This window comes from Rattus norvegicus, chromosome 9 (genome assembly GCF_036323735.1).
Source record: "Rattus norvegicus strain BN/NHsdMcwi chromosome 9, GRCr8, whole genome shotgun sequence".
NCBI lineage: Eukaryota > Metazoa > Chordata > Mammalia > Rodentia > Muridae > Rattus > Rattus norvegicus.
In genome coordinates, this window is record NC_086027.1 from 80,347,767 (window position 1) to 80,372,935 (window position 25,169).

The following is a 25,169-nucleotide window of genomic DNA, read 5'->3' on the forward strand; positions in this document are numbered from 1 at the left end:
CATTGCAGCAATAGAAACTCTGACTAAGACAAGTAGTTTTTTAAAATACAGTTTAAATCACAATCACTTTGAATTTTATATTTAATTTTTATTTTATATTATGTGTAAGGGCAGAGGGGAGGCAGATTTGTCTTGAATTTTTTCAAAAAGCCTTTTCTTCTTCACATCCATCATGATGACTGTGATATATAGCAAACAGAACCAGAAAATAACAAGTGTTGATGAGGGCGTACAGGCATTATAACCTTTGTGTATTGCTGGTAGGAGTGCGAGATGCTGGAACAGCTTCTATGGAAAACAGTATTGCACTTTCTCAGGACTCAAAGATAAAGTCAGCATATGAGCTCAAATTCCACTTCTGGGACTATGCTTCAGGGAATTGAAGCTAGTGCTTGGAGAGAATATTTGTATACCAATGTGCACAAAAGCCTTATTGATAATAGCCAAAGAATAGAAACAACGCAAAGAATGAATGGATAACCAGACTATATATATAAATGAAACAATGTCTAAAGTGCTATATGTGTGTGTATGTATAAATAAACATATATGTATACAAACATATATATATATATATATATATATATATATATATATATATATACAAACATACATATATGTATATCCTTAAATAGAAAAGGATATGCTGTTGTAACATGGGGACTCTTGAGGAAACCATGCTAAATTTAATCAGTCACTTCAAATGCTATGTAATTCCAATGTATGCGCAACCTAGAGGAGTGAAGTTCATAACTCAGAAAATCAAAGAGGGACTAAGAATTCCCAGAGGCTGAGAGGAGAGAGAGATGTGGAGTGATAGAAAATGTTTACACATGCATGATGAAAGGGATTCTGGAACAATGGTTACCCAACACCAGGAATGCATATAATCTGACTGACCCCTACAGCTAAAAATGGTTATGGTCTAAATATTATGGTATTTAGGACAATTAAATTTTAATCAATGTTTTCTTAAGTCTTTAAGCTGGAGCATGCATTAGCGACTCCATGGTGATAGATCTGATTTTCAGGCATTGCCTTGTTATGCATATTGGCTTTTGCCTTTTGATGTGTTTAGAAAGACTAAGCATTTTTGCTCTATGGAAATCGTCAAAATGACTTAAACTCCCAAACTGGCAAGAAGAAAGGATCCTGAAACTCTAATGATCTAAGCTCTCTAATATGTTCCTGAGATTGAATCCCAAACATTCACTGCCTACCCATGCCTACAGCCGCAGGGGAGATGGGGAGGTGAGATACCAAGATCTCACTGACTTGCTTCCAGCTCAATGAGAGACCTTGACTCAAAGTGTCAAGGTAGAGAGAGATAGAGGAAGATGTCACAAGTCCTGCTTTGGCTTCTGCGTGTTTGCACATGAGTGCACGAGGACACAGACACACATGTCTGCAACTCACACACACATTCACTGCATTTGTCAGTATAACAAGATGTGGTGGTGCACACTTCTAATCCCAACACTCAGGAGGCAGAGGCAGGAGGATTGCACTGTTAAGTCCAGTATGGGCTACGCAGTAAGTTCAGACCATCCAGGGTAATGGAGTGAGATGTTGTTTTAAACAAAGCATATGCTAACTTTAGACTACCGATTTTCCAAAGCCCTATACAGAGGCTGTCTCCATTGACATCGGCAGAGGTTCAGACCTATGATTGGGTAACGATTCCTCACTAACTCCATTTCTAGCTATGACAGGCTTCCTCATTGTCCAGGAGCTCTCAAATGAAAGAGAAATTTAATTCATATGATCACGAAGAGTCTATAATATTATAGACATCAACTGATAAGTCTTTAATCGATGTTCCTGACCCTTGGCCAGTAAATGTGTGGTGTGTGTGTGTGTGTGTGTGTGTGTGTGTGTGTGTGTGTGTGTACTTCAAAAATGTTGAAGTCATTACAATAAACATAGTATATTGTTTGCATTCCTGCCCAACATAACAAGTTTATTTTATGCAGTCAAGAAGTGTCCCTTTCTACCAAAAGAACCAGAGGGGGGGAGGGGAGAAGAGATTAAAAACAGACAAGGAAAGGAAAGAACACAGACAGTCTCAAACAAGATGTGTAAGCAGAAGGCTGAGAAATAGAAGGCAGTGTTCTAAGTGGGCAGACATTTTGTGTTTTGGAGGATCTACCTGCTGCAAGGAATTCTATGAGTAAAATTTGGGTACTCAAATGGCTGCCACACTGAGGATGGCAGGAAGCAATGGCCATAAAACCATAGGCGCCCGGCTTCACTCTTTCATAGCCATGTGCTGAGTAGCAGCTCAGAGAACACAGCGCCATTGTTGGTGTCCCACCTTGCTTATGTGTTCATGACTCAATCCCTTTCATTTAGAGATATGTGCTTATAGAGATGAAGAAGGCCTGGATTCGCCAGGGTTTCTACTGCAGTTAAGTGATACCCCCACAAAGCAAACCATGATGCTAGGTACCGCCTTCCAAAGACTGGAAGTCTCGTTACCAAGACCTCTGGATTCCTCAGGCCTCACCTTGGGCTGACCTCCTAAACCACAGTTGAAGCTCTTTCTCCCTTCTGTTCTCTGACTGCACTGACTCCACAGAGGCCATGGGGTTTTCATTTGTTTGTTTGTTTAGATTATTTCAGACGTGGCATATGTAACATTCTCCCAATCTTAATCTCTTTCTAAAATACAAAATTTGCCTTCTTCATATTTGATGCCGAACTCAAACTCCTCAACTCACAGATGTCTGTAGGACCTGGACGTGGCTTTTCTCTAAAGTCCAGTTTCTGACTTTCCCATAGGTACCTTCTCCTTCCTGTGACTCCAGCTAACTGCATCTGTCTTTGAGGCTCATACCTCTCTGGCTTCTTACAAACTTGAGTTTCGAAGTCTGGAATGCATGAGTATGACCCAATGATACACAGCCTTCAAGACTCAGAGTAAGTATTATGTTCTCGGCCAAGTTTCTTCCTTTCACTTCTGTACCCCATAATCTTGAGTTCGATACCTATCTTTACACGCAGAAACCCGTCGGTCCGCATACCACATCCTTTATCTTACTCTGTTACAATTGTGACTCTCACTTCCTGACTTCTCCCCTGGCAAGATTGTAAGAACTTGGAGGTTGGAGATTATTGTCTTATAAATAAAAGAGCAAATTGTCCTAGTAGGAGCCATTTCAAAGAAAAGATTTTCTAAAGTAAATTGTGGACTGCAGAGGTCTTCATTGTCTGCAGAGGAAGGAGGAAAAATGACTTTGTAAGAATCACAAGGTTGCGTGGGGAGCCCACTGGAAAGGGGCTTTTATCCTGACCTATCAGCGAGGAGTTTTGTTCAGATGCTATCAGAGTTCAGTATCCATATAAAATAAATGAAGGGGGCACAGCTGTCTGGAAAACAGGGGAAAGGAGATAAACTAGTGTTGCACAAGTGACATTTACACTGATTCTTGGAAGATGAATAAGAACATTCTGGGCGAATGTATGCCTTCTTTCTCATTTGCATAAATTAAGATAACACTAAATTAAGTACATTAGAAAATTTGATTCATGTAGAAAAGTGGGGCTAAAAGGTAGGTAGTCTAATGAGCACATTTATCTGTAATATACATGGACATAATGTTTTGCATGCCTGCTTAATTACGGCTTGTTTACCACACAGCAAATCACTTGCTTGCCCTAAATAAACCACTTCTAATTTAACTTTATCCCAGGCTACATAGATCTAATTAAACCGCAGTTCTTACTAGGAAAACTGTTTTCAAACCTTAATAGAGTTGCCTTAAAAATGAATTTCCTGATAATCTGTACACTGTGTGAACGATAGGCAAATAGCAGGATCTGATTCAAGCTTAGGAGATTTACAGGCTCGATTCTTCCCTTCCCTTCTTCAGCATCACACATTTTAATATGACTTCTTAGTGCCCGATACGATGACAAGAAAAACAGATATGTTAAGATTTGAGACCTTTGTGCACCGTGAAGTTGGGATATTCGCTTTTGAAATCTACTTTTATATATATGGAAGTCAAGAAATTAAAAAATAATAATAATACAATGAACTCCCAAATTAGGAAGCTTAATAAGATAGCTATATTGTGAAATGTTTATAGATGCTTATGAGCACTGTAAGTGGGCTCTTAATAGATCATCTTATGCTGAGGACGACATTGAAGACATTATGTAAAATCAAGCACCTTTGTCACCCTTTGGCCTGAACAGAGCTGCAGGGGAAAGGAGGTCACCTGTAATCATCAGGCATTGTAACTGAATCTTCCTAGCATATCGCCAAAAGTATTGCTGTTTCGTTATTTATGTTTCCTTTCTTGACTTACCTTGGATTTCAGGATCTCAAGAAATGGAGGGAAGCCATCCTCATAGGAGCCATTTTGAAGGAAAGGTTTTCTAAAGTGAATTGTGGACTGTAGAAACTTTAGATTGTCTGCAGAGGAGGGAGGAAGAATGACTTTGTGAGGATCACAAGGTTACCTGGGGAGCACAGTGGAAAGGGACTTTTCTCCAGACTTATCAGCAAGGATTTCTTTAGAATAATGTTGTAGTTCAATATAAATATAAAATGAGTGAAAATTAACCTTTCCTTGAACCATGTGGACTATAGAGTTCATTATTTCTTAAAATATTCACAGATAACGCTGCTTAGAGATAAAAGATGTTTCTAGTACAGTACCGCACAGCATTAGCTCTTTGTGAATTAAATAATTTTCTTATTTCTGACTCTGGGATACACTAGGCTGGAATATGTTAGGGCAAATAGACTGTATAGTCAATGTACCCAAGTCTGTACTTTCAGCCATAATTTAGTAATATTGGGGAAACAAACTCCAGGCTAAAATATGTGTTGTACTGTTTGCTTGATACCTTGTGGTATAGGAAAAAAGAATGCATGTGAGAACAGTGGAAAATGTTTGCAGTCTTATAGTTTTGGTTGTGATCCTAGCCTAGCTGTGCCATCTCTCCAGCCCAGTCACAGTCTTTATAATTTTTGCTTACGTACGTTAAAAAATTGAAAGTTCAATGTGTAAAAGCGGGAAGCGGTCTGACACAGGGTCCCCTTTGTTCATGTAATATGCAAAAACTTTGGAATTCTTGATTCTTTATCTTAATTTTTCAACAACCTAAGAACACTAAGGACACGGAGAATGTCATGAAGGACTGCATGAGCTCCTGGTGACTCTGGATTCTTGGGAAGTTTGTCCAGGTAACCCGTATCACGTGATCTAGTAGGAAACCATCCTCCTAGAATTTGTTCGGGTGACCGTGCAATGCAAGTAGCAGCAAGAGGTCAGCATAATGACATTAGCAATTCCACTTTAATATTAAATCACTTAGCTAGAATGGAAGTGTAACTATGAAAAAGAATATATTTTTTTAAAAAATCTCCTTTGATGAGTTGATGTCTGAACCGATTAGAACAGAACATGAGCTGAGTTAGAGCATCACCTGGTGATCCTTTAGCCAAGTTGTCAGTCATGTTCCTTACGCATGCCAAATAAGGAGAATATGGACTTCTGGATGATATGTTCAAGATGGCATCTTCAAAATTTTCCAGGATCAGGAGCCTGTCAATCAGATGAGAACATATGATTAGGACTCGTAAAATGGAAGCAGTCATTTAAACTGTAATTTGTTGGCCTGGGTAGCAAACCCCCTGAGAAATTGAGTACCCACCTTCACCAAGCCCTGCTGTACAGAGGTAGCACACCTCTGAATGTGTGCTCGTGTGTGTGTGTGTGTGTGTGTGTGTGTGTGTGTGTGTGTGTGTGTGATGTATTCCCTGCCACTTCAACCATAAGGCTACCTCTCCAATCCATGGCTTTTTTCATCACTGGCGGCTGTTACATTTTAACTGACAAACAGAATAAATGTTAATGCCCGTTTGAAAGACATATGCCCTGAATTATGCTAAACAGTAGGCAAAATAACTAATAGCAGGTTCTGTAAGATATTAACTTGTATTTTATCAAAATGCTAGTGGGTGAGCCCCCTCCAAACACAGCTAGTAATGTAGAAAAAAGCACTAATATTAAAGAAGCCTCTGGATGTTTAAATGTGGGCTAATGACTCTGGATCCTGAAGGAACATTAAAAAGAAATAAACCAACGCTAGGAAAAGTTTCCAACTTGGCAGTAAGAGCACACTTTATTGGTCATAAGACTAACTTTTAATTTTAATTTACATTTTATACATTTTTTTCGTTTTAATTTCTTTTCTGGTGATGGGGATTGAGTCCAGTGCCTTCTGCAAGCCAGGCAAGGGCTCTACCATTGAGCTACCTGCCCAGACTTTTAAATTTTTACACACTTATTTATTGTGGGAGAGTAAGAAGTGCAAATTCAGGACTAGGGTCACCAGTTCATGCAGCAAAGGCCTTTACCCATGGAGCCATTCTGATAGATCACGAATGTTTACTTTAAAGCACTGATTCTAAAAGCTCTTGTTTAGGTATTTCCTTGTCTAGAGACTGTAGAAAACACTATGTTTGCTTGCCTTAGATCACTAAGCTTTCGACACTTAGCTTTATCATTTATCATTTATCATTTATCAAAGCCTCCATGAAAGTAATCAATGCCAACATCAATTGACGAATAAAAGGCAGGGAATGCAGGTTTAGATGAGTTTGTATGGCCCAAATAAAAGGAATCATCTGTCAACTGCATTTCCATACTAAATCACCTTGTAACTGATAATAACCCAACAGAATAGGATGGCTAACAATGCCAACCTATTATAGATTAGCTGTAGAACACTGAGTCACGCCTGCATGCAGGTAAGTTTAATGAACTGTCTCTCAATCCATGGTATCAGCCAGCCAAGGTCATGAGGCAGGAAAGGAAGAAAGGAAGAAAGGAAGGAAGGAAAGAAGGGAGTGAGGGAGGAATAAAGGGAAGAAGGAAGGAGAGAGAGGGAGGGAGAGATAGATAGATAGATAGATAGATAGATAGATAGATAGATAGATAGATAGATAGATAGATAGATAGATAGATAGATGCTAGAGGAAGAAAGGAAATGACCCTGACCTATTGATTTTGAACATGAGACAATATTAATGGAACTGGGAGATGGGTTAAAAGATGCTAAGGATAAACTAAAATTCATTTAGGAACACAATGCCAAACAAGAGACCAACAGAATTATTGAAATTGCTGTAGAGTATATCTATTTGTGGGGGGGGGGGAGATTATCCATTTATGTCATTCCTTTGTAGTAACAAGAACAGATTTCAAGATTTCCTGTGCACACCTTGAAGGAATGACCCACTTAAATTTATATTCCATCCTTTTTGACCATAGAAGACTTTCTAGCATTCACATTTGTGTGAGCATTCAGTGGATACAGTCATCTGTAGAAGAGACGTGGGAAACTGCAGAGACATTAGCTATTGAACCCGTCTGCCAATGACTGCACCTCAGGATGGCTTTTTGTGCACTGGTTCCAGTAGGAAGGTTCTCATGGATCCAACCTTCCGGCACCTTCCCCCTCTCTGTTCCCACTGCAAGATACATAACACTGCATGTAGAGCCAGTTCTCCCAGGCAGCAGTGTCAGTAGCAAAATGTTGGCCTAACCTCCCACAATAGCTGAACTTGAGTGACCCAGAAGAAGCATATAACCCTCCCCCTCTTACTTTTGTAGAAAGCACTGATGACAACTTTTAAAATGACTTAATATGTTCAAAAATTTAGATGACATATATATGCCCCTGTTTTGGCCTAAACACCATGAGTCCTTTAAATGACTAATTTAAACTTCTTTATACAAAATCCTTTCTTCACCAAAGTGCTTACAATAAAAGACAGGTTATGGATATAAACACACATCTGTGTGTACGAGTGCAGGAGTGCACACACACATAAATTTTAAAGCGACATTAGAACATGAGTAATGATGGAAAGCTGTGGGAAAAAGAGTGAGATTGAGTAGCCGTCATTAGCACAAGCTGAACCAAAAGCCTTTCTGCCTTGTGCCGTTACTGCTGTGGTGTGATCATTTTAAAATGGAAATGGAGAGAGAGTCTAAAGAAACTCCTTAATTTCATCAATCCCAAGACTCATCTATGGGTATTGAATTCCCTCTAATAAACTGACAGCAGCAGCTGAGGGATTTGCAAGACAGAAGTGCTGAGGACTGTCAATGCTATGCATGCCTGTAGGCTCTGACAGGAATCTCTCGAATCCGCACCAAGCATCCACAGTGTCAATTTAAAGAGGTTTTTTATTTTATTTTATTTTAAAGTTATCATTATGTATGATGGTTATCCAGGGATTATATCAAAAGTCCCAGATATCTGAAACATAGCATAACATAAGAGGACGTTGGATTCTCTGGGATTGACAGTAACATTGGATGTGAGTGGCCATGGGAATGCTGGGAAGGGAACCTGGGTCCTCTGGAAGAGCAGCCAGCGTTCTTCACTGCTGAGCCATTCCTGCAGCCCCTCCTTACCTTTTTGAGCACATCACTGCTCTCTTAGTCTACTAAGCAACCATGCTGTGGGACATCCTGACTCTTCCCTAACTGTGTTTTAGAACCATTGAGCAACGTCTCCTTGCCTTTTGAGTCTTCGATTTTAATTGTGCAGATTTCTACTAGTTGCAAACATGTCTTTGGCGTGACTAAATTCTTAGAACCACAATAGCATGATTTATCAAGCCAAAGCAATCTTTACCCACGAGACCAACTAGTCTCTAAATTTACCTAAGTTTGATATATCAGGGAACTGCTTGCATTCCCTGTCCTAATTATGAGTTCCTTCAGAACTGCTCACGTTTGTGGTCTTTAGACACCATGGTGACTGCTGTCATTTCCTAGGGAAGTCCAAAATTAAATGATTTGTAATCTTTTTCCCCCTGCTACGCCAACATTCCTGAGAGCAGACAAAATTTGCATTATCTTGATTAGGCTTTAAGAATATTTTGACTCTAAAACGCTATTGAAATAGCAATGTAAAAGTTCTGGACGTTGCTCTGGTCTGAATGTGTTGAAGTCTCTATACTGACATTCTACATGCCAAGATGATAATGACCTTAGGAGGTGGGGTCTTTGGGGACAGAACTCTTATGGGTGGGACTGGTAGCCTATACAAACAGCCTTGGAAAGAAGGTGCCCTTTATGATCTGGAAAGTAGGCTCTTCCCAGACACCAAGTCTGCTCCCACTGTGATGCCAGGCTTACAGTATGGAAACTAAGTCTCCATCATTTGCCAGTTGCCCTGTCTGTGGTATTTTGCTACAGGAACTGAACAGTCTAAGACAGATGCTTATGTATTTTTCATAGAGAAAGAAACAAGTGCCCACGAGACTCGGCTCACAGGCACAAAGAAACCCTTCCAGACAAGGCGGAGTACATCTCAGAACTGGAAAAGAGCGCCTCAGGCTGTGTTATCCAAACCACGTTAATTAATACGCCCAAATTAGTTTCAACTTTACTACATTTGATAATGCCCTTCGATTGAGCACCGATTTCCGGGCTGATAAGATAAGGAGGTTTATGAGAGGCTTGGTTTATCCAGCCAGCTAGCCCACGGTCGGGAAACACAACTTACTGTGCAGCCAGACTGCTTGGGGACAGTGTCTGCTCGTCATCATCAGTCCACGCATGCGTTGAATTGTCACCTACAGCAATAATACACAGGTCAATATAGAACGTGTTTGTTCAAAAACACTTTCCTCCTCATCAAAAAAATTACCATAAGTCAAATTAATAGTGGAAAAAGAAGGTGCAGTTTTTGTTTTGTTTTGTTTTGTTTTTACAAATGCTATTCATTTTCTTTTTGTTGGAAATATGTAAGGTGTTTGTAGGAAATGGGGCCTTTTGATTAAAATAATCCTAGTTTATTCGTTTTTCGTTCATACATCAGACCATATTATTTCGTCCCGAGACCTGATTCCATAGGTGACTTTCAAACACCGTAACGAAGATTGAGCACGAAGCAATTTGTTGATCAAATCAGTCTAATGTGACCCTCAGGGTTGTTTTCTCTGCCGTCCCTTCCCCCACCCAGACCTGGGCCATTCAGATGTAGACCTGGGAAGCATTTGCCCTCGCTGCTAATCTACTTTATTTCAAGGAGCAGGCAGTGATCACTGCACGCAGCTATGAACGAGCACTGGCCAATGTAAACAGGATTGTGCAGTCGTTATCTCAAACAAGAAGTTGCCAGGGCGGAGTGGGGGCGGGGCGCGCTGGACGACTGTACTGATTGCAATGAAGCCATAGTAACCACTGAGATTTATCCCCTGAAGATAAAAAAGTCAGTGATTCTGCTTGTTATGTAAGTTGAATGATAAAGAGAAAGCAGGCGTAGAAACAACATGGAAACTGAAAATGAAAAGTTCCTTAGGCAGTCATGGTGTAAATGAAAACACTAAATCCAGGGCATTGGGCCACCTCGCTTCGGAAGGGTATCAGCCTTCTATTCTCGAGCTACTTCAGTGGGCCAGGATGCTCGGGTGCAGTCATGTTTTAACATGGGTTATCGATAGGATATCAATTAGCCATTTTAATGGTTCTTCCATTGTTTCTAGGTCATGCACCCTCCAGTCTTCTAAAACTGCCTTTGTGCAGAGACCCATGCTTTTGAAATGTTTTCTGTTCTATTGAAATAAATATTTAGATAAAAGAATATCCCAGAATTTAACACCTGTCCCCATCCACTTTCTGAATTGTTCTTCATGTCCAAGTTGGCTTGGCCTCTAGTAACTGTCAGAATGGTCTTTTTTGCTTTTCTGTTCAGCGGAGTGAAATTTTCTGAGAATTATCAAAAGGGCAATTGAATATTATTGTCCTCCTTATAGAAAATGTATAATCAAGGTAAAAGACTAGCAACAAAGACATCACAATAAATACACCTAATTGGTATCAGTAATAACATTGATACCCATATGTTGAAAAATTAAGGACAGAAATATATTGCGTTTTATGATTTTTCAACGGAAATGTTTGCACAACCATTTTTGCCAAGGTCTGTCTTGCTCACATTGAACTTCTATGTGAGGCTGTCAGCAACTGGGTCAGCATTTGTATACCCTTTGGTTATGGAGTTTCTTTTTTCCATTAAACCAATAAAGAAAATCACTAACAGAAATTAACTTCATGTTATCAGTGAGGCTTAACTCTGAACTTAAAAGAAACCTTTCTGTCTGTCCACTGGAGGCTGTAAAGTACTTTGGAAGAAATATCCTTATCAGTAGACTAACTAGACCAAAATGGTGGGAAACATTAAAACCATTAAAAAGCAAGATTTTACCTCTTTGACTTTTTTGGGGGGTCAGGCATGTATAAAATGGTATCCACAGACATCTAGATAACATTCTGCATTGGTAGTTTGTTTTTTTTTAATTATAATTACTTTGGGGGAGTGGCCTATAATGAAATGGATTTCACTGTAATGTTTCTCCTTTTTCTCCTATTTATATTTATTTATTTAATTGATTTCTCAGCCATGCTACAGAATGAGTTAAGGTCAGAGGTCAACTTGGAGAATTGGATTTCTACTTCCACTTGTGAATCCCAGACTGAACTTACATCATCGTTCTTGTCAGCAAGTACCTCACCCACTGAGCCACCATGCTGGCCACTCCCTGTGACATTTTCATATAATATACACACACATATATACAATAGATGTATGTGTGTATGTATGTATATATATGTGTCTATATATGTGTATGTATGTGTTTATGTATATGTATGTGTATGTATGTGTATATGTATGTGTATGTGTGTATGTATGCATGTGTCTGTATGTATATGTGTATGTATGTGTATATGTATATATGTGTGTGTATATATATTATGTGTGTATGTATGTATATATGTGTTGTCCTTACCTGCTCTCCACTGCCTTGCTCCATTCTCTTCTTTCTCCTGTTTGCTCAACCTCTTTATCCTTCCAAAGAGTTACCCTTCTACTTCTATGATACATGCATTCCACAACTCTCTTTTTTTTTCCATCACTCCCTTTAGATTCTTTCTCTCTTTTCATGGTCTTCTTTTCAACTTTCTTCCTGTTTATCACCTGTTTATCTACCTAAACTTAAATACGAGTTCTAGATATAAGAATAAACTGGTATTTGTCTTTCCAAGCCTGGCTTATTTCACTTAACATAATGTCCCCTTGCTTCATTTATCTTGCTGAAATGTTCATACTTTTATTGTTCTTAACACCTGAAAATTCACTGTGCATATATGCTTTGCATCCTTTATCTGTCCTAGTGTTGACAGACATCTAGGCTGTTTGCATATCGTGGGTATGATGAATAATATGAGAATAAACACGGATGTACAAAGATACCTGTGCTGTACTGTCTGTAAGCTGGGGAGCATTACTGCTTCAATAATCAACATTTACTTTCTTAATTATTATTGCACATGTATGCAGTATGTGTGTGAACGTTGGTACATATATGTACCATAGCACACATTGGGAAGTCATCAGATTATCAAGACAAGTGCTTGCTCTACCCTCCAACAATCTTGCCCACGCTGTACTCTATATTAAAACACTGTTTCACTGGACTTATGACTTTGCAAAGGAGCACATGCTCACAAGTCACCAAAGAAACCTCTGCTCCTGAACCTCAGTCTTCATAAAAGGAAGCACTTAGTATCGGGGATCCAGCAACACCAGGCGGGGCAGAATACAGAATTGAGACACCTTACCACAAAGAGAGGAGACAATATCATCTCCATGTCTTCCTGGCTGATGTGGAGGCTTCTGAAGGTGCCCTAAGTGTATTTCAAATTCAGGCTGGATTAGAGCCATGGCGTAGGTAGCAGGAAGTGTGGTGTATCAGACTGTGTCGGATACTGGAGCATCACTATGAAACTTGTCATGGTGGAAGAATTGTGGCCTGACATGTTACACTCTGTAACTTCTGTGGCTGACTAGAAGTTTTGCAGTCTGATGGCAGCAGGCACTGATGTGTTCCAGTGAGAAACTATGTGTCCTAGGGTGTCTGAAAGGATGCATGAAAGGGGTCATCTATAAAAGAGCTCAAGGAACCTGGCTTTGTGAACAGATAGGTTCAGAGTCTACTCTCAGACTGACCTCTTGCTGGCAGAACAACACATATCGAGCCAGCTATGAAATGGGATAATACCTCAGATTGTTTTAGTAATAAAATCACTTAACATTGACACAGAAGATACTATTATTTTCTTCATTTTTAAGGGTGCTGCCGTGAGATCTACAGAAGACAAGCAACATCCCTGTGCCTCACATCAACACAAAGCTTAAGGAACAAGTACATGCCCTTCAAATATACGGCTAAAAATCATCAAGACTAAGCCTGTGGTAACCTGGCCAAGGTGGCAAGTATCTGCCCTTGTGGTCAGGGACACTCGTGTAGATGAATTCACATTATAGGTTTGAATTCGACGTTCCACGGAATACCTGTGGAAACCTTTCAAAGGTGATGCACTTTCTGTTCGAGCTGGGATTAACAACTAGGGAAAGAGTTGGCTCAGTGCTGCTACCCTCACTGATGACCTCACACGTGCTTAGATTTAATAACAAAGAGGAGTTAATCACATCCAACTTTGCAGATAAAAATAACTTTTCTGGCTGCATTTCCTTGTTACCTTGACCATCCAATTGCATGTTTTAACATTTTCTAGGTCATTAACATAGTCATGTTTATAAATCTTGACCATTGTTAAATATGGAAATACAGAAAACTGGATTACATCATTCACCAGGAAAGGGTTTGGCTGTCACATTAGTAAGAAATATTGTTTACTTCTGGCTTCTCAAGCACAGATAACCTTTTGTCTTCTGGGGAGAAAAGCCTTGAGTTGATCACTTAATTATTTATATGTTGTTTTTATTAATTATATTCTTTTATTGTTATTAATTTATGATTTAAGTCTAAAGATGAAAAAAGAGTGATCATAGTCCTCAAGTCTTTAAAACGCAAATATTAAAAAAAAAAAAAAAGCCCACAAGGGAATAATTATCACACTGTTTAGTTCTCCAGGCTAGACTTTTACGAGAGTAAACCTCTCCTGGTTTTCATAAAAACATTAGCATTAGAAACAATCAACCATGTAAATGAGTCATTAATTCTGTAACTGTAGATAGGAAACGTCTCTTTACTGGCAGAAGCTCGTGTACAAGTATGTCGGACTCAGCGCTTAGAATTCTTCCTGGGTGTCTAATGCCTGCTTTTCCTAAGGTGACTGAGACAATACGAGGAACAGTCGGCTTTTTGTCTGATGCTCGCAGTTCAGTCTGCTTACTTTAGAATCCAAAAGCAGAAGGCTACTTGTTTAAAAGCCGGCAAACACAGACAAGAAAGCATAATTCTGAATTCATTCAGAAGAGGTAAATGTTAACCTGTGTTTGCTTCGGCAGCAGGGATTTGTGTCTCACAGCTCTAAACCTTTGTGTGTGCCTGCGTGTGTCCACCCAACCGTCTCCATGTGGTTTCTAGATAATGACATTCTATGTATTCAAAGGTGACATTTTCAACCCCTGCAACATGCTCCCTTTGTCTTCCTGGGGCTGATTGGCTTTTACTGACATAATTTATGCTATGGTGTCTATCATGCATTTCTAGGAGGTTGGATGAGCATGTATTTTTACCATCAGAACATTCTTTCCAATATTTTTTAATTCGAGCATAGAAATGAGGGTGCATGCCAGGCGTGGTGGCACTCACCTTTAACCCCAGCACTTTGAAGGCTGAAGCAGGTGATCTGTCACCCTGCTCTATAGAGTGATTTCCAGGACAGCCAGAGCTACATAGTGAGACCCTATCTCAGAAAAACAAAACAAAACAAACAAACAAACAGGACATAAACCTTATAATTCGGTTTAGGCTTTTGTCCCAAAATGTGATAATATAAATCTATTCATTATGCGTATTATCTGATATTCATTTTCTATTCCAAACATAAACATGATTTTGTACAGTGAGAGGGCTCATTTTTACATAAAGAGAACTTTTAGGAATTTGTCTTCTTTGGAGCCATGGCTTCCTCTCTGTACGTCTCTGTACATTTCCCATCTAGGAATAATTCTGTGCCTACATGATCATATCAACTGTACCCTGCTTCGGTTTTCTGGTGCGCTTGGTGATGCTGTATTAATACAGCAGGATGGAAATGCGGTACCTTGTGTTGGGGAGTCCAGAGTGTTCAGCAGATGCTTAACAGACTTCTGGAGGGTGCTGAATCCTTCATCAGTTTGAACACGTGGGTAAACCTCCCGCACTACCAGCAGTACCCTAATGAGTGGAGGAACAAATCAAACCAGATTGTGCGTCAAGGCTCCCAGACAGAAGCAAAAGGTTATTCAAGGAGAAAATGGCTACAATATAGAAAATGATTCCTATAAAAGACAAGATGCTGCCTTTGTAATTTAATTACTTCATTGTCTATTCATGCACAAAATCCCCCAACACTGTTCTTGAACCAGAACAGAGAACTTAATGTTTCCAGAATTGTAAAGATTTGTACTCAAGGACCTTGAACTGAGGAAGCAAAGGTTCTGTCAGGCATTTTGTTTTTATTTTTCCTATTAAGAATTATAAACAAGTGAGTTTAGCAGCCCACGATGAAATAAAATTTCCTTTTTAATTAAAGGAAAAATTAAATACTAGACACTATTTTTTGTTAAAAGTCAATCTTAGATCTAGTTTCAGGAGTAATTATATAAGCATGTCATATATATGAATATTTTGTTAATAAATGATAATTTTTTTAAAGCAAAGCTCTTACTAATTAAAGACTGTACTCTGTCCCACTGTATAAGTGGCCCACAGGCACTACTCCAAATGCAGCTCAAATTTAATTTCCAAACACCCCACATTGCCTTTCTGTGAGTTATGTAACCAATAAGACAGGCAGTCCACACTGGGGACACACAATTTTTTTTTTGCTTGAGTTCCTTCCACATCTCCAAGTAACAACTAATTATTCAAGAAATACCCTTTTGTCTCTTTATAATCCTTAGTGAATTTCTAAAAAGAGATGCAGCTACTGCGCGAGGCTGTCTGAATCTCCCAAATACAGTGATTTGTACCAACAATCAGAGTTGAGTCAGCAATTTAACGTTAGTAGCACGTAGCTTTAGCCCTGAGCCATCTTGTCTTGTTGGTTCCCAGGCTTGTTGGTTCCCAGGCTTGTTGGTTCCCAGGCTTGTTGGTTCCCAGGCTTGTTGGTTCCCAGTGCTTTGAGTACAAAAGACCATTGCCAACCATTTGCCATTGCAGAACTGACACAGCACAAATTAGCCATTCGTTTTTCCCTATCAAGTATCTCATCCCGAAGCTGAAAGTTTTCTTCAGCACTAGATCCAGTATGTGAGTGGAGAGAACCTGCATATTCTACAGTGTTTTGGGAATCTTTTTAACTAGAATCGATTTACTCTTAGTCCCTTAGATATAAATGAAACCTAAACTGTAAGTATCTCTTAGGTACTACTAGCTTAATATATAAACATGCGTATAAACATGAACTCATGCTTATATAATACATATAAGATAAATATGCATCAATTATGCTTACACGTATTTTAAAAATTTGGTTCTCCAATGCTTCCATGAAGGTAATTTGACTTGTCTTGCCTTTTCAGATGGATACAGTTTTAAAAGTTAAATAACTGGCCAGGGAGTAGTGGCTTATGTCTTTAATCCCAGCACCTGGGAAGCAGAGGCAAGCGAGTCTTTATAAGTTCGAGGATCTCATGATCCAAAGAGTTAGTTCCAGGACAGCCAAAGCGACACAGAGGAAAAGTTAAATAACTTACCAAGGTTACCTGGTTAGTAATAGGCAGAGCTGGTTTGACTAATTTCAAAGTTTATATTATGACCTTTAGCATAAAAATGCACCAACATGGTGGGGAGGAAGAACATAGACTGTTCATGCACAGAAGCACAGATATGGCTGACTTATTACCCTACGTGTGCTTACAGTGTTCAGCCACGGAAGTGTGGCTGTATTTTGTTCTGCTTTGTCTGTGTAATGGTCAACATTGGGAAGTTTTATATTTGCTCTAAGAACCTTGTCATTTGCACTGGGTCTTCAGTAGCATAATTCTGGCCTGTTGAGAATCTCCTGGTTCTCTGAGTCGTCTCTGAACTCTGGTAACCATGGACACCGGCTGAATGGGCTGCACATTGTATTGATTTCAGCTAACTTACAGCCAATCTCACTAGTTGGCCTAACACCTTAATCTATTGTTTCAAACTGAAGGACTGAACACTCACCAATCTGATAACAGCATCATTATTATTAATATTATTAATAAACTGTCAGCAAGCTGAATTTATTTTTAGCTAATTCAAACACTAGTGATGCAGGCTCCCATCCTCTCTGAAATACATTGAGTTCAAGATATATTTCATAGATTTTTTTTTAAATTTATCATATAAAATAGAAATTATTCAAAACAAGTCACTTTCTTCATAAAGATTTTTTAAAGGGTTCCTGACTCATATCTCAGTCTAACCTTTTCCTCATAAAAGATGGGAATCAAGTATAGTCTTTCATAGACCCTTCTGATAATGCCCATTTTTGCTAGTTACTGTTGCTATCTTAACAGCATAATCTGATATGGAAGATCATTAATATACAGATTACCATTGAAAAGGACAGGAAAAAGAAAGTAAGTTTCTATGGCACCACTTGATATTTTAGCGTGTGCAACAAAGAGTCAAATAAAGCAATGAGACAATAATTTGATGAGTAATTTGAGTAAATCGTGACTTTAATGGCATTGTCAATTTAGTAATAATAATGAAGACTTATTTATTAAAATGTATTATAAAAATACAAATTTTACTTTAAAATGGAATTTCAATGAAAATTAACCTGAGACCTTGAATTTTTAGGTTTTCTAATTATATATCAAAAAGCTACGGGAAATAAAATTAATTTTAATACAGACTTCTATTTAACTGAAACATAAAATTTCTTCATTTGGCATCCAGTATTCAATATAAAAAGTAGTAAAATATTTAAAATCTTTTATCGTACTGTACCTTCAAACTTCACATGGGTTTTATACCAACATAGAAGCCACTTCAGTGCAGATTCACTGTTAGCATAAACCTTTGCATTATATTGTTTTTTCATTTTCAAGTGAAAGCATATGTTTTTTAAAACCAGTGATGGATGAAACCTACACATATTGTTGTTGGGAGGTATTGCTTCAGTATAGAATAATTCTGTATGTAGTGTGGTGTGTATGAAAGAGAGAGACTAATTGTGGGCAATTGCACACATCCAAGCACATAACAATGGGGACCAGAAGAAGATTTTAGGATGTCTTCCTCCATCATTTCTACCATATCACATTGAAACAAGATGTCTTAGTGAATTGAATTCATCCAGGCTGACTCCTGGAATCCACTTATCTCCTCCCTCCCCCCGTTGAAATTATAGATATACACAGACATCTCAAGATATTTATGTTAGGGGTTTGAACTCAGGCCTTTACTCTTGGGTAGCAAATATTTTTCTTCCACTGAGCCATCTCCCTAGATTTTAAAAATAATTATTTCTTAAAGGGATAACTTAGTGTAAGGATAAATTTGATTTTTTCTAATATAATTAAAGACTGATCAACTTTAAGATGTTATGCACTGGCCACATATAGCTGTTGAAACTTGCTATTCCCCTTTGAAGATTTATTTTTTAATTATTTGTGACAGAGGGTATTATGTGCACATTAGTAAAGGTGTCCCTGGAAACCAGAGGGAGGTGTCGGATCATCTGGAATTGGAGTCATAGCTGTGAACTACCTCTTGGGGTACTGGGAGTTGAACTCAGGCCCTCTGCAAGAGTAGTATGTACCCTCAACCCCTGAGCCATCTCTCTAGCTCCAGACTATTGCCAATCTCAATTGGGATGCTTTGCCCTATGTTTAAATTCCATCAAACTTACAGAAATGTTGAAGAAGTACACACTCAAGATGTTCCAAACTCATTTAGAAGTTTTCTAGTAACTAAATTAAGCACAAGTTTTAAAATTTTAAATTAAGGCTCAGTTGTCAGTTCCTCTGTCACCCTAGCACATGCCAAGGATTCAGAACCCTCACTGATCATGATACCATAATAAAAATAGCAGATATACAAACCAACAGGAATTTACCAGATCATTAAGGAAACAATGTTGCTTAATTGGATCAAAGTCAAATGCCACTCTCTTGTAAAAGCAAGGAGCATAGTGGGAGGAAAAACTTACAATCCACATATCTGATTAAGTAAAGATTTAAATCCATGTAGCCATATAAGCCAAACAATGCCATCCCCACCTGTGCTGGCTAGTCCTACGTCAACTTGACAGACAGTTAAAGTCATGTAAGGAGAACCTCACTTGAGAAAATGAGATCCAGCTGTAAAGCATTTTCTCAGTGATTGATGAGGGAGGGCCCAGCCCATTGTGGTTGTTACCAATCCTGGGCTGGTGGTCCTGGGTTATATAAGAAAGCAGGATGAGCAAACCATGAAGAGCAAGCAAGTAAGCAGCACCCACCCATGGCCTCTGTGTTAACTCTGCCTCCAGGAGCCCGCCATTTGTGTTTCTGACCTGACTTCTTACAATGATGAACGGTGATGTCAAAGTGTAGTCTGAATAAGCCCTTTTCTCTCCAACTTGCTTTTTGGTCATGGTGTTTCATCGTAGCAAGAGAAACCCCAACTAAAACATCATCTGTTGACTTAGAAAGACCATGCGAGAGAAGTCAATCCCATTTAGGTGACTCGAGTAAACGAACAGGGCTGTCTTATATTGAATGGTACACAGCAAACTCCACTGAGACATTTTATTCTTACTTAGCTTAGTGACATGTGCACAGGGCTCATGCTGTCCCTGAATGATCCTGTGTTACCGATCCAAGCTGGGTCTGTTCTGTGCCTCATCCTCAGAAACTCCAGGATACAAAACGATATAAAGTTCTGAGGTGGGCTTCCTCATGGACGCCTGCTGACCTGGATGAGCAGACACAATGTGTCTTTCTTCTACACTCAACTGACACACTTACCTCCATTGCTAAAAATCTCAGGCAGGATGCTCAAGAACTGCTTTCCCAATGTTTAAATGACCTACTGGACAGCGACTCTCACAGGGACAAGTTTTTAAAGACTTCTTTGTGAGCAATTGTATTCCAATTAACGTTCCATTTACTTACCTGTTTGCCTTTTGAAGAACGCCAAATATACTATTCAGTGAGGTGTCATTCTGAAACACGTCTGGTAAGCTGGACAGAAATTGCCACACTTCTCTTTGCTGCTGCACTTGAGAGAAAAAGGACAGCACCTGGACAAGTCCCCGGAACACCCTCTTCTGATTGTTGGGGTCACTTGACATCTTCAAAAGCCAAACCACAGAGGAAAAGGATAATATGTTAGCATTTGTAATCGCACGGTTTACTGTCTTGGGAAAGTTTTTTTTTTTTTTTTTTTACAAAACTAGATTGTTCACATTCACACTGTTTTCAAATCCTCACTCTGTTGGAAGCCATCTCTTTCTCAGAAAAACTGTGAACATCTCTCAACATCATTGGATTTGTTTTCGCCTGTACAGTTCCAGATATTAGCATATTTAAAGTTTGATTAACAAAATTGTATCATGATAAAATGTTCTAAGTTAGATATTAAGAAACTAAAGCTAACTTAATTAAAACGAAAATGAACAAGTTAACTTCTGAATGCTTTTCTTCTTTTAATATTTTGTGAGTTCTTTCAGAATTTAATATAGTGTGCTTGACCCATACTCACCCAATACGGGACTCCAAACCCGCTACGCCTTCCCTACCTACCCAACTTTGTGTTGTACTTTCTTTTTTCTTGCCCATCAAGTCCAACTATTGCTTATATATTCTCAGATGAGCAGTTTCCCACTGGAGTGTGGTCACCTTATCGGGAGCGATACTCGAAGAAAACTGACTCTCCCTCTCCTGGCACCTCAATTGTCAATACCTCCTTGACTATCACTAAGACTCATGCCCACCTCTCCTCTCCATGCTGGGATTTGGTCTAGCTTGAGCTTGTACAGGTCTTATGCATGATCCACAATCACTGTGAAGTCAAATGTGCAGATTCTCTTTTGTGTCCACAGGACCCTGAGTGGGGGGGGGGTTCCTTATAACATTTCTGGGGAGCTGTAGGCATATTATTCCCATATCTTTTACTAAATTATCTATTTTTGGTAGAGATCCATTAAAACTAATGCGTGTGTCATCAACAGGACAAATGGCAGTCTACAGAATGGCAAAAGGTCTTGACCAACCCTGCATCTGACAGAGGACTACTTGTACTACTACTACTACTACTACTACTACTACTACTACTACTACTAATAATAATAATAATAATAATAATAATAATAATAATAATAATAAACTAATGCGTGTGAAAATGCCAGAAATATTTTATAGATATACTCATGTAGAAATATATTTACCAAAGTGCTTACTATCAGAGCTATACACAATAGAATAAAGTGTTTTCAGATTCTGTTGCAAAGCTATGGACATTAATTATAATGAACCCCTAACCTGATCACCACACTATCAATAACTGTACTGTATCAATAAGCCAGGGAAACTATGGCTTTTGGATCACATGATCCAGATAGTGTCTTCAGAAGTATTTCTTCATTATGTTCTCAGCGAAAGCAATTCTCTCCATCACCCCACTCACAGCAGTCAGGAGGAAGTTTCCATCTGTCTTAGTTTGATTGGTTTTGAACAGAATAATTTTGGCCACTAAGGCTACTCTATTTGATGAAGAATTTAAGGGTGGAAGGTTTTGGTTTACTTGTTTGTTTTCTGCTTTTGTTTTCTGATACTGGGATTGTGGACAAACATTCTCTTCCTGAGCTACACCTCCATCTGTACTGGCTGGTTCTGTGTGTCAACTCAACACTAGCTGGAGTTACCACAGAGAAAGGAGCCTCAGTTGAGGAAATGCCTCCATGAGACCCAGCTGTAAGGCATTTTCTCAACTGGTGACCAAGGTGGGGGAGGACCCAGCCCATTGTGGGCAGTGCTGTCCCTGGGCTGGTAGTCTTGGGGTCTATAAGAGAGCAAGCCAGGGGAAGCAAGCCAGTGAGTATCATCCCTCCATGGCCTCTGCATCAGCTCCTGCTTCCTGACCTGCTTGAGTTCCAGCCCTGACTTCCTTTGGTGATGAACAGCAATGTGAATGTGTAAGCTGAATAAACCTCCTCCCCAACTCGCTTCTTGGTCATGATGTTTGTGCAGGAATAGAAACCCTGCCTAAGATACCATCCCTCTTACAATTCAAGGATGGGAGAGTTTCATATAATATTTGAACTAATACAATAGTGTCTTTAACCTGGCTCTTTTGGAAACCAGATTACTAAAAGATAGATTTTTTAAAAAATTAAAAGTTACTTTCAGTATAATTAGAGACTCAAGGGTAAATGTTAAAGTATGCATTCTTTATTTATTCCTGTCTATAAAATTTGTGAAGAATGTTGCCTATAGATGTCATTAAGTTTAGCCTATCGGTGTCTTGATTTTGCTATCACAACTTAAGACTAGCATACACAGATTTCACTGAACAGGATTGGCTTCAGCATGTAAAATTGAGGAACAGGGATAAATGATTCCATCAAAAGTCGCCAGATGAAATTTGATGTCGTGAGAAAAATAAAAAGACATCACCCATTTTTCTAACTTCTGACAAGAATATGACTCTCATAGTTGAATTATTAAACTTGCATTCTGTCCTATGGAACCACACTCCCGGGTCTCAGGGAGCACACTCATTATTCAACATGGAGCCAAGCTGTATTTCATCTGAGGAACATGTACATTAACCATATGAAATATTTCAAATCAACATCAAATCATTTCAGTCCTGCACATTTTAATGATAAATATCTGGTACTTAACATCAAATCCCGGGTGCAAATGTTTATGTGGGAAGAAATTATGCTGAAGTTCTCAGATATTCTAGTCAATATTTCCCAGTCCAAATGGACTACAGAAATGTTTAGTAATTCATAGTGAGTCAGTTTGAAGATCCAAAGGAATATGTATTTATACATATACATATTTGTATATATAATATACAAATAATATATGTATATATAATATACAAATATGTATATGTATAATATATATTATACATGTATTTTATATATATTATATATATTATATATATATATATGTATATTATATATATATAATGCACTCACCTGAGAGACCTGATATTTTAGTTCCTGGAGAGAAGACTCTAAAAGTGTCATGTTTGAAAGGCAAAATTTGTTGAAAACATTTTTTCCTAGAGTGACCCAAGAGAAGGCGTAGTCCGCAGTGTACCCAGGGTAACTCTCGCACAGCTCTCTTCGTATGTCTTCTGGAGTTGAATTTTGCTTCAAGAGCTAGAAGTGTGTAAGAGAATTGGGAAGTGATATTAGAAAATATAAATAGGAAAAGATTTTTATCTTTAAGGCCACTGGCTTATCTTTACAACAGCGAGGTTTAAAGTTCTGCCTTTCGAAACAATAATACACAGTTTTGCCTCTGTGGAGCTGTAGAGGAAGCACACACAGGAAGGTATAAATTCTCATCATGCTTTTGATTTAAATGGTTCACATTTCATTTGTATAACTGAACCTACTTCTTATGTTTTGCCAGAGAACATAAAAGCACCCAATGTTGTCTGATAAAAAAAAGTCTTTGTGAATAAAAACCGTATCAATTTTCGGGGGGGCTTTGTGTGGCATAAGCTCAAGTGCATTAACTCTGTGTTGTTTCTTGTAAAATTGGTCATAATTTTTGGAAGACCTCAAAAGAATGCTTCCAGATCTACTCTGACAACCAATTGTGCTTATTCCAAAAGGGGGCAGATGGCTTGCATTTCCTTGCAGAAAGATAAAAAAGGAAAATATAAAAATGTTATTTAAATAGATAAGCCAACCTAATTACAACAAGCAATAATGTGAAATAATTTTTCATAATGAAATTATTGTAACTGGGCGATATTTTCCATAGTTCAGAAGAAACACAGATGAAACACTCCTTCAGCCACGATATTGATCAGCATAACAGTTTATGCATCTGCAATGTTAATTGCATTTAATTGTAATACTCAAGGATTTCCTTCCAGTAGCCAACTCCTATGACCCTGTGAGGTAATGGCTAACTTCATTCTCCCTTAAGTTTCCATCATAAAATTTATACTCTGTTCTCCAGCAACTCAACTTCTAAGTATAATGGAACAAGACAGAATCCACTTATCTGGGAGGCATTGCAAGTGCTAGGTTTTCTGATCATTCATCCACAGCCCTGATCTAACATTACACATAAACTCACCCCAAAGTGATTTCTCTACTCATTCCTGCAAGGGTTGCAGAAAGCAGCAAAGAGAAAGAAAGGAATCAGAGAGATTGCTGACACAGCCATCGATATGTCATCCTAATTCTTACATCCCTGCCTTGTTCCAAGTACTCTAAAAATATGTGTCCATACATACTAAATTCACTTGGGGCTTATATCTCTGGGATATGTGACTTTGTGCTGTCTCACAAAATTCAAAACTCCCATCCCATATGAAAAAGAGAACTTGGAAGTTCCAAGACCGTAAAGCAGTAATTTTGAGAACAGTGTTTCTATTCTATGCACTACAGAAGTTGTCTGATCCGATACAAACTCCCTCTAGGAAGCAAGAAGAAAGCAGAATGAAATGCTACGGATTTTTCTTGTGACCCAGTGAGGGGAGGACTTAGAGTGGCATTAATTGGGAATGCTGAGGAACTCCAGGCCACCAAAGGAGCCTTAGCAAGCATGGATGTGACAGAATATCAATGTTCAATGTCTAGAACATACATACAATGATGTCTAGACTATACATACTATGATGTCTAGACTATACATACTATGATGTCTAGACTATATATACTATAATAAGAAAGTCTTCTATCACAACCAGCTCAGGAAGGGTCAGCATAATTGTTGATTATGGTGTCCTTTCATGGAATATATTTTTGTGCTTTCCGTTTATTTATATGATTTAGTTTGATAGGACATGACTCAGTTCAATGAGATGCCTCCATTACATACAATGGTAACCCGAGAGTCAGTAATAATCTCACAGTGAGCAGTAGTGGCTAGGATTACTGGAATGGGGATAAATGTCAGAGGCATGTCTTATGATTCACATGGGAGAAATGCCCACTACATGGATAAAGTGT

The 25,169-nt window shown here is 38.6% G+C and overlaps 1 protein-coding gene across 1 annotated transcript in view; it reads right to left on the reverse strand.

Annotated features, from left to right (window-relative positions):
• The window catches only part of Abca12 (ATP binding cassette subfamily A member 12), a 173,220-nt gene that overhangs the window by 75,646 nt on the left and 72,405 nt on the right, over positions 1–25,169 (reverse strand). The window contains exons 6-11 of the mRNA NM_001427691.1: positions 23,172–23,357; positions 20,134–20,312; positions 15,114–15,226; positions 9,541–9,610; positions 5,440–5,558; positions 4,314–4,420 (exon numbers count right to left, since the gene is read on the reverse strand). Coding sequence (NP_001414620.1) covers positions 4,314–4,420; positions 5,440–5,558; positions 9,541–9,610; positions 15,114–15,226; positions 20,134–20,312; positions 23,172–23,357 — 774 coding nt within the window. The remainder of the gene's footprint in view (positions 1–4,313; positions 4,421–5,439; positions 5,559–9,540; positions 9,611–15,113; positions 15,227–20,133; positions 20,313–23,171; positions 23,358–25,169) is intronic.